The sequence below is a fragment of the Tachysurus vachellii genome, chromosome 2, assembly GCF_030014155.1.
Source record: "Tachysurus vachellii isolate PV-2020 chromosome 2, HZAU_Pvac_v1, whole genome shotgun sequence".
In the NCBI taxonomy this organism is placed as follows: domain Eukaryota; kingdom Metazoa; phylum Chordata; class Actinopteri; order Siluriformes; family Bagridae; genus Tachysurus; species Tachysurus vachellii.
In genome coordinates, this window is record NC_083461.1 from 15,746,372 (window position 1) to 15,755,509 (window position 9,138).

Consider the following 9,138-nt stretch of genomic DNA (forward strand, 5'->3'; position numbering starts at 1 on the left):
CTTTCCAGAACAGTACAGTAGTCACTGCTAATCCATTCTTGCATAAACTCAGATAATTCATTTAAGTGTATTTAATTGCATATTAATGCAAGCCATTTTGTACGTTTCTTACAACTATGACTACATTACAACTATTGACACCTAAAATTAATGGCCTATTCAGTGCACATGTGTTTGAGACATTGTAGAGAAGCCACTGAAGTGTTAAATACACTCTAAGGAGCAAGTCCCATCTGACCTCTCACACACCCCTGCCTACCCTCTGGTTCAAAGTGTTTGTGCCATGTTGCTGCCTAATAATTACTCATTTATGGTACCATAATTCAGGGCAGATGCTTTGTCAGCAACAATTTCATAAGGTACTAGTATTGTGCTACTCTCCAATGTTTGTCCTTGAATTATGCAGGACGTTCTTTGCCTGCCAGCTACATTTGAGTGAAAGCACAGCATGTGATGTGATTGTGGTTACTTAATTATAATCTTGAGAATGGCTATAATAGATGATCTTAGCAGATCAGATGACTGTTGTAGACCACTGGCAGAAGAAAAGAAAACCATTTAGTCTAGAAAGTCATTTTTTCATGTTGTGGCTCATTTGGTTCACACTCTGGGTTGTTGATTGAAAGATTTGGGTTCAAGCTTTAGCACTGCCAAGCTGCCAATGTTCGGCCCATAAGTAAGGCCCTTAATACTCCCTGCTTAAGGGGTGCATGTATCATGGCCAGCCCCTACTTCCAAATAAAAAAGCTGGAAAATGCGAAGGAAAATTTTCTGTAAGGTATATGTGACAATAATAAAGGCTTCTTCTTCTGTGTTTGATTATCAAATTTCTTCCATGTAAACCTGCCATAAATTACACACGTTTGGAAAACAGTCATCTGTATGATTTACAGCATAAACACGTTATTGTGTTTCATGCACTGTGTAAGCTGGACCTGGTTAGGCACATGTTGGGAGTTACTTCATGAGTAATTGTACACTGTGTTCTAGTATGTAACAAACATGACAAACACAGAGGTCATCTAGATTAAGTGATCTAAAAAAATATCTTTTATGGTATGAAGGAAGCTTGGGTAAACAAACAACATTGCTGGTCCATGGCAGTTACTATAATACTGAACAAAAAGGAACGAAAGCAAACACATCCGACATAATGACTCTTTTGTGCAAATTCTTTTTCTACCACTTATTGTAAAATCCTGCTAGACATTCCAAAGTGCAACAAAACCTCCGTTTCCTGATTGCAGCACATTGTTTATCAAGGCCTCACTGAGAGACAGGCTTAGCATGCGGGAGAGACAATTCATCACAACACTTTGAAAAGAATGATAAACACACTGCCAAATATACTTTGACTTACTTTATTTGTGTTCTCTTTTTGTTAGGAAATTCACTATTATTTCATATAGAACAATAATGGCTATTATTTTATATTAAAAAAAGAGGTTGCATAAATAATTTAAATGTTGAAATTCAAAAATAAATATACAGTTCATTCTTTGTAGGAATCTCTTTCAGGATTGGAGAGGGTTGCAATCCTTCCTGCAATACTCGTTTGAAGGGATTTGTGCCAACAGACCAGGTAAGTACACTATATCCGGTCTGGTTGTACAAGGCATTTTGGTTTAAATGACAAGTAAAAAAAACTTCCAGTTTGTTTTTCAAACATACAATTGAAAAAAAGGAAGCAAACATAGTTAGTTATGTATTGAAAACAGAGATGGGAAGCCACAGGGAAATAATTCTGGAGTTGAACAATGTCTGGACACAAGCGAAATATTCTTCATTAGATATACTGGAGGCGAGACACTTGCATTGGATGTGACAGGCAAATGTCTGGTTTGGGATTCCACAGCTCTCCTACTGTACATCCTGTGTAATATCAACACGTGATTACATCCAGAGTTCAGTCCTCTATTTCATTTATGTCTCTTAAAGCTCCCCTATGGATGTTTGAGAAATTGATTCTTTGGGCAGCTCCAATTATTAAAGGCACGCTGGTTTTCACGGCTTCGCTGGAGGACATTGTCGTTCTGTCAGGTCATTTTTCATCCAGAACAGAATTCAATTTCTAATTCATTTCACAGCATATTTGTAAAGCTTATACATTGTATAACATAAAGAATGATCTATAATTAAATGGTATACTGAGATTACATGTAGTTCTACATGCTTATTGTTGTTTTAATGTCCTTGCATTTCAACCTCACTGTTATAACAATTAGATAACCATTAACACTACTTAGCTACTCCAACTGGCCAAAACGCTCCAAATGGTTTCCAGAGAACGGGGGCGGTGAAGTAAAGTGCTCTGCCCCTAAGGTAACAACAGGCACAATTGTTGTGGATTCCTACATGCATGTGGGCCCCCTTTTTCTGCTATTCCAACAAACAGGAACTGACCACGTCTAGAGGAAATGGCTTTTTATGACTCAAATCCTAAACACAGGAATGGGTCTATTTAGTAATTAAGACAGGACAGAGGAACAGTGTTTGCTGCTCTTGGCCCTAACAGACTCAGCTCGTAGAGTGCTGACATAACTATTCCCAATTTCTGTCACTGACAGTGGGCTTGGCTCCAGCTGACAGTTCCTATAAGGTCTCTTCTGGTAAGGTAAGGCTGTGGGAATTCAGCACCACAGCTTGTCAGATGAGTTCCTTGCATGTGACCAGGGTTAAGAATGCTGGATTTCAGCAATGTGTCACCAGCAGCACGTTTTCTGAGCCCAGCACTCCTGGACAGCTGGATCATGAGCTACAGCACACCCGAAAGAGATGACTTCATTTCAGCTATACAAACATTCACCTCTGCCATAAGCTTGCAGCTTTGCTGATGTAGGATTTGGTCATGGTTATGCTTGTTAACTTTGGTGTCAATGTTCATCTTGATCACACTTATAATGAACTTCATGAAAATTAGATCAGCTTTCCACAGGAATACTGTGAATATACAGTACAAACCATCACATTCCATACACTGGTCTCCCACAACTACAAACCTTATTTTAAGCAAATGTCCAACAGTCCTCTGTTATTTTTCTGTTGTCAATCATCACTGTTATTGGGAATTATTCAAGCTCAATTGACCAAGCAAAGTTTGCAACTTGTGAAACACACAAGGACTCGCTGATCTTATTAAATAGTGAATATGCCGAGACATACTTCAGCCAGGTTGTTATCTCTATTTAGTCTTCTTTTCCTGGAACTTGCGTATTGGACAAAATGTTGTGTATGTGTATGTATGTATGTGAGTGTGTGAGTGTGAGAGAGACAGACAGAGTCTATGTATGAGGTCACATACATGGAGGGCTGCCTCTCAGTATGAGTTGCTGCTGATAGTAGGCTCTCTGCTTCGGCTCCGTGTTTGCTGGAGACGTGCACGCTTCTTGTTTTGCCGTTTTCTTTGAGAAGTCGGATCCTTGGCATCTGACTGGTTGTGGTGTCGGGTGAAGCGCTTGCACTTGCATGAGGTCACCACTCGGATTTTGTAGGTCCGGCTATTGCCGTTGGGGCACTGGAGCTGTACACGATGTACACGGTAGTGTGCTGGAATGCAGCGGAAGTCAGAAGAACTGCTGCGCCACCACTTGCTCCGAAGGATGGAGTTGCGCATCAAGTGAGCAGGCAGGCACTGGCCTGAACACACAAGCTCATTCACTGGCTTGGCACTACGACACGAACCATCAGTGATGTAGCGGTTAGATCGCAGCTCTCGGCAGCTCATCTCAGAGGCTTCTACACAAGGGCAGGAAGCAGAGGAAAAAATAAGCTCACTGTGGCTGGTACACTGTGGTACATCTGCTGTTAATGACATTTCTAGTAAAGCATGTTTGTTTTATTATTATAAGCAGTGGTTTTTATTACTCCTATCCCTGAAAAAAAATACAAATTTATGGATTAAAATTATTGTGTTTAAATTAAGAGTAGAATTTCCACTTAAATAAAATAAGTGCAAAAAAGTTAAAAGACAAAGAGATTTATGTTAATCTAATTAAATAGAAATGTGTACATTTACAGACTTTATTTACTATACTAACAAGAACATTATATCAATGTAAACATTACATATTTTATTTAAGTGCTACATAAAAAAAAAATTCTGCTCATTTTATTATGATTATCCATGAATAACTTTTACAGTGTAGTGGAAAAAAACAATTTGTCAAAGCTTTTAAAGTGCAAAAGCACTCTTACAAGTGATAAAGTCTAAACTGTAATTAATCTTGATGAATTATTGTAAAGAAGAATGTGAATAAATTTAGAGTTCATCTGGAGGCCAAGATAAGAACGCTAACGTTCAGTTCCCAGTGACGACACCTTAAATTACCATATAAGATACTGAACTGGTGAGCTCAAAATATGATACTGCTGAGAGATTTGTTTCCTACTGCAATGCAAACTCAAAGAGAAACAACAAAGGATTTATGTGTGTGATGAGTTCATGTTTTCCCTCTTCTCTTCTAAGAGAACCCGATCTGTTTTATGAAGGCCCAGTGACACCGCTCCCCTTCAAAATGTGAAGGAACTGGAGGTCAGCCAGAGAGAGGTGAGCATATTCAGCTTGACCCCATACTGTCCACTAGGGACTGCACACACCCCACCTCTCAGGAATGGACACGGGGTGTGATAGTCTCTTTAGACTTTCTTCTGCCTTGATTCTGTTTATGAAAGTATTAAAATTCTAAAGTTACAGCTACATTTACAAATATGATTTTTGTTTGTTTGTTAGTATAATCAACTATATGTAATTCACATTTTTTCATAATCAACTATGTAATTCAAATTCTTTGATTTTTTACATGACTTTCCTTGTTAAGCATTTAGTGGGGATGAAAATTTTTATTTCTAGTCTATTGGACTATTTATTTGAAATAAGGTCATATTGTGTCCCTATAAATAATCTAGCCAATGTAACTCCCATGTTGAAGCATTAAATTCTCGAAAGGTCACCAATAACACTACAATACTGACAGTTACAATTCAGGTGAAAGGATCACGTAGCACAAAGATTACCACAGGGTCTATTAACCACAGGTGGGAATCATTCGCTAAAGCGCCATTGCATTTAAATAACAATTTTAAAATACCCTTAAGAAATGCTCTAAACAACTCCATTCAAATCTGCTTGGAAACATACTGATGCAATTAGATAGTTATGTGGACCTTGACTAATTGTGTAACAGAGCGGAAATCACACAAAACATTGAGTTATCAGTGCATCACCTGATTGCAACACACATACTCATACATTCCTTGATCTCAGTTTTGCATGATTCCTATGTTTCACAATTCATTAATGTGCAGCATTAAAATCTAAAAGTTAAGGCAAGATGTAAAGCCATAAGGAACTCTAAACCATCTGTAAATTACAGTAGGATGTTAGATGGAGTCCTCAGCAGTGGTTATTGTTGTGTGTTTTTATATAGTAGCACTTTTGCTTATCTGTTGTTTTTTTATTTCTATTACAGATTTAAGACACTAACTATGATCTACTCAGTTTCTACTTGCTGAAGTTTTTACTCTGCCAGTTGCTGGTTCATCAGTTGTCCCTGTGAGGGAACCATTAATGTTTCTAACCTTACAACACAGACTATCCCTGTTAGAAACGGCTCTGTAATAGAACCCTTTCACAAAGCTAAGAATTCATTTATATACACTAATATAGAAAACATCTCAAAGAAGACTTCTTCAAATAGTTTTGGATTCTCTGAGCAGCACATATGAATCGGTTCCTGCCCAGTAAAATAATCAGATGGAAATTCAGGTTCAACGCGTTTTGAAATTCCTATTTGGGGCCACAAACTTCCTCTCAAATAGTTTAATAGGTTTAACTTTAACACTTTCTATCAAAACAGTTAGCAAATTTTGAAAATATGTTCATGAATTTACTTTATCAAATATAATTCAAATTGAACTTGATAAATTTCAACAAAATTTTAAGTCTCATTTGTACACTGTGTATTCTAATGAAGTTCTAATGAATAAGAGTTTCATCCCTAGCAAGTGGAATAACCTTTAGTGAAAAATAAATGAAACTATCTGAAAAAAATAAAGAAATAAAATATAACTAATTTAAATGTATTTGATTTAAACCATTTAAAAACTGAAAATCGCAGCTTTTGTTCATTTTATTCTAATCTCTCTTTCTAATCTGAGTACCAACAGGTAGAGAAGGTCGATTTCCAAGCAGATACTTGCCATATGTTGGGCTGTTATCTGCCTGCCTCCTGCCCCCGTTTTTGGCTTCGTTCATCGTGTTGTTATTTGATGACTGAAGTCGGTGTTCTGGATGTACTGTGTGCTCGGTGTACTCCGGGATCAACTCCGTAGCGTCGTTCTTTAATTCTCTCCATCCTCCATCTGTGGCGCTCAGGCAGCCCTGCAGCAGCAGCAGCACTGCGCTCCGGTGCATCACCAACCAGTTCACCTGCATGACTCACACTAACACTGAAAGTGAGCTCACTAACAAACCAACACTGCACTTAGGCAAACTTCAGCAGAACGGAACTTTACTGAACTCTGTGAGCTCTCCCATCCGGGAGCTTGTTTAAGTAGCTCAGACTCGAGCAAGCCTCGTAATTAAGCGGCCCGGCGCAGTGGGAGGATCCGCACACACACACACACACACACACACACACACACACACACACACACACACACACACACAATGATATGAGAAGAAGGAGGAGCACAAACCTTACAGCTTTTTATTCCCGTTGAAGTACTCATGCCCATTATTGCTTTCCAAAACTTACATCTCCACTCACATTTCCATTCATATCTTTGCTCATATCTCCACTAATATCTTAAATCTCCACACACATCACTAACATCTCAACAAATATTTCCACTCATGAGATGAGACGAGAGAGATCATCTTTACAAACATCCTGTTGCTCTAGAAACATTTACTACATCTATTGCATATATAATTTCAATAAGATTTCACTTATTTTTGCAAAGGAAACAATTTCATTCACATAAAGATATTTTATTATTGAGAACTTTTCATAACTATCCACATATATTTAGATTTAGATGTAGGAACCTATAAAGTATATATCATGCTACTACAAATGAATACCATATTTTCACATCAAGAAATGTTAAAAGACTTTCTATACAGTTTGCATGTAAGTGGAAGCCTCTATTCTATTACCGTGAGAAGATTTCTTTGAGTGGTTTGTGCTTGAACCACACAATAACCCACAGGTTATTTGTCAGTCAGATGCTGACATAAACATGCTATGTGGTAAAGTAAAATGTGCTTTAAGATATATCCCATCTGTTAGTCACTACAATACTCATTCACTTATTTTTCATTAGATGCAGTATTCACAATAAATTCTTTCATTAAATGGAAATTCTTCTGTTTTATTTTCTTCCTTTTAAATTAAAAGATCTATACTTCTTTTATGTATGCTGTTACGTGATACGTGTGATTAATGCTGTTATTAAACTCATCCATAATTCTTAAAAATATTATAGAATCTTATGAGCAGCAAAATGCAGAATTTTGCAGAGTTATGCTACTATTTAAAACTCAGCTATAGATGTGGTGTCATAATTTACCTTAGGAAAGATAACTCATTTGTACAAATACTGCCCTCTTGAGGGAACCCAAACAAGCAAATTTTGCAAACAAAAAACATTTCATGTTACTGGCTAAAAAAAAAATCTTTGTTGATCCAAACCTCTTGTCATTTTGCATTTTATAATGAAAGGAACAGACAGGGTTTATTTATTTTTGTTTTATGTAGCTGGGAAAAAATGTAACACGCATCAGATGGTTTTCTGAATCTGATCAGATAGCAACTTTGCAAAATCAAGGCAGAATGTCTGCACCTGTGACCTTCTGCTCGGTAGCATTTTCTTATTATAAATGAGAAACTGAAAGGATAACAGGAGTGTTTGTGACTCTTCATCTGTTATTCTTGTCATCATGACAGAAGGGAAAGTTTACACAGCACACAAGTTTACATGATAACACTGATTTCTTGTTCTTTGGCACACTGTTTTATATGCTGGGGTTTGCGGATATAAAGGTTTCTCTATTATATCTGATTATGGATAAAATAACTTTCAAATTGGTCCAGCCATACAGAGCAAGTAGTTCACTGCCTAGGATTGGCAGAAGAAGAACGTTTAGACAAATAGACTACTATCAGCTATTGTAGAGGAGAGCACTGTGATAAAACTGGATATGTGACTTCGTTTGTGTTTCTTAAAACAAAAAAAATATATATTTTATTTCTGCTGACAATAGTTTATTTCTTTATTTCTAAAGACAATCGTTCATTGTTAAAGTGTTTTTTTTTTTAAGCTGCAAAATGTATATGTACACATGTTTTTTTAAAATGGGCAAAATTAATACAGTGAACTAAAAATAAATTGTATTATTTGATTATATAATTTTATTTTATTAACTTTTGAACAATAGGTACTTGATTTTCTCCCCAATCCAAAGCCAATGTGTTGTAAGCTGATTGGCATCTCTAAATTGTCTGTAATGTGTGAATAAGTGTGTGAGTGTCTGTGACTGAGCCCCGTGATGGGTCAGGGATGTCCCCTGCCTTCTGCACAGAGACCTCTGACATAGACTCCAGGCTAATTGTAACCCTGTGAAAATTAATAGAGAAAAATGGTTCAGAAAAATGGATAAAGCTTTAATAGCAATATGCACAGAATTTTTGTGTTAAGTTATTTACTTATTCTTTAGAACTGGATCTCTGTGATCTTACCAGGTGTGTTTGGAAGCAATAAATTGTAGACTTGGATGGTGAATATTCTGTATTGAAATATTTTATTTTACTTTACTTCATGTTCCAAAAGTCCAGAGGCTGAAATTCCCCAATACACAAAGAACCCATGAAACTAATGTAATTTGTTGGTTCTTGCCTGTTTTTAAAGATACAGTTCATCCAGGTTACAATACTTTGAGTATTTATGTGTTTGGCCCTTACAGTATGTAAAATACAATAATTATGCATATAATCATGAAATCACATGTTTGTCAAAAACAAAATAGTTCAGAAAGAAAGAAAGAAAGAAAGAAAGAAAGGAGCTTCTGGTCAGCATCATCTTAAAAGTTAAATTCTAGCCATCTTTCACTACTCAGTCTGTGCTCAATGTAATTTG

At 36.7% G+C, this 9,138-nt stretch overlaps 1 protein-coding gene across 1 annotated transcript; it reads right to left on the minus strand.

Annotated features, from left to right (window-relative positions):
• Positions 1-1,347: 1,347 nt before the first annotated feature.
• Positions 1,348-6,607, minus strand: sost (sclerostin). Its single transcript, XM_060858947.1, has 2 exons — positions 6,199-6,607; positions 1,348-3,735 (listed from the first exon to the last, which is right to left on the minus strand). Exons 1-2 carry the CDS (start codon positions 6,431-6,433, stop codon positions 3,317-3,319), a joined length of 654 nt encoding a protein of 217 aa, XP_060714930.1. The 5' UTR covers positions 6,434-6,607; the 3' UTR covers positions 1,348-3,316.
• Between the last annotated feature and the right edge of the window lie 2,531 nt (positions 6,608-9,138).

Bases quoted from the DNA above. Each gene is read 5' to 3' on its own strand.
- sost (XM_060858947.1), bottom strand. From the start codon at position 6,433: ATGCAGGTGAACTGGTTGGTGATGCACCGGAGCGCAGTGCTGCTGCTG. The intron at 3,736-6,198 runs GCAAGTATCTGC...GCCCTTGTGTAG, and splicing joins AGATAACAGCCCAACATATG to AAGCCTCTGAGATGAGCTGC.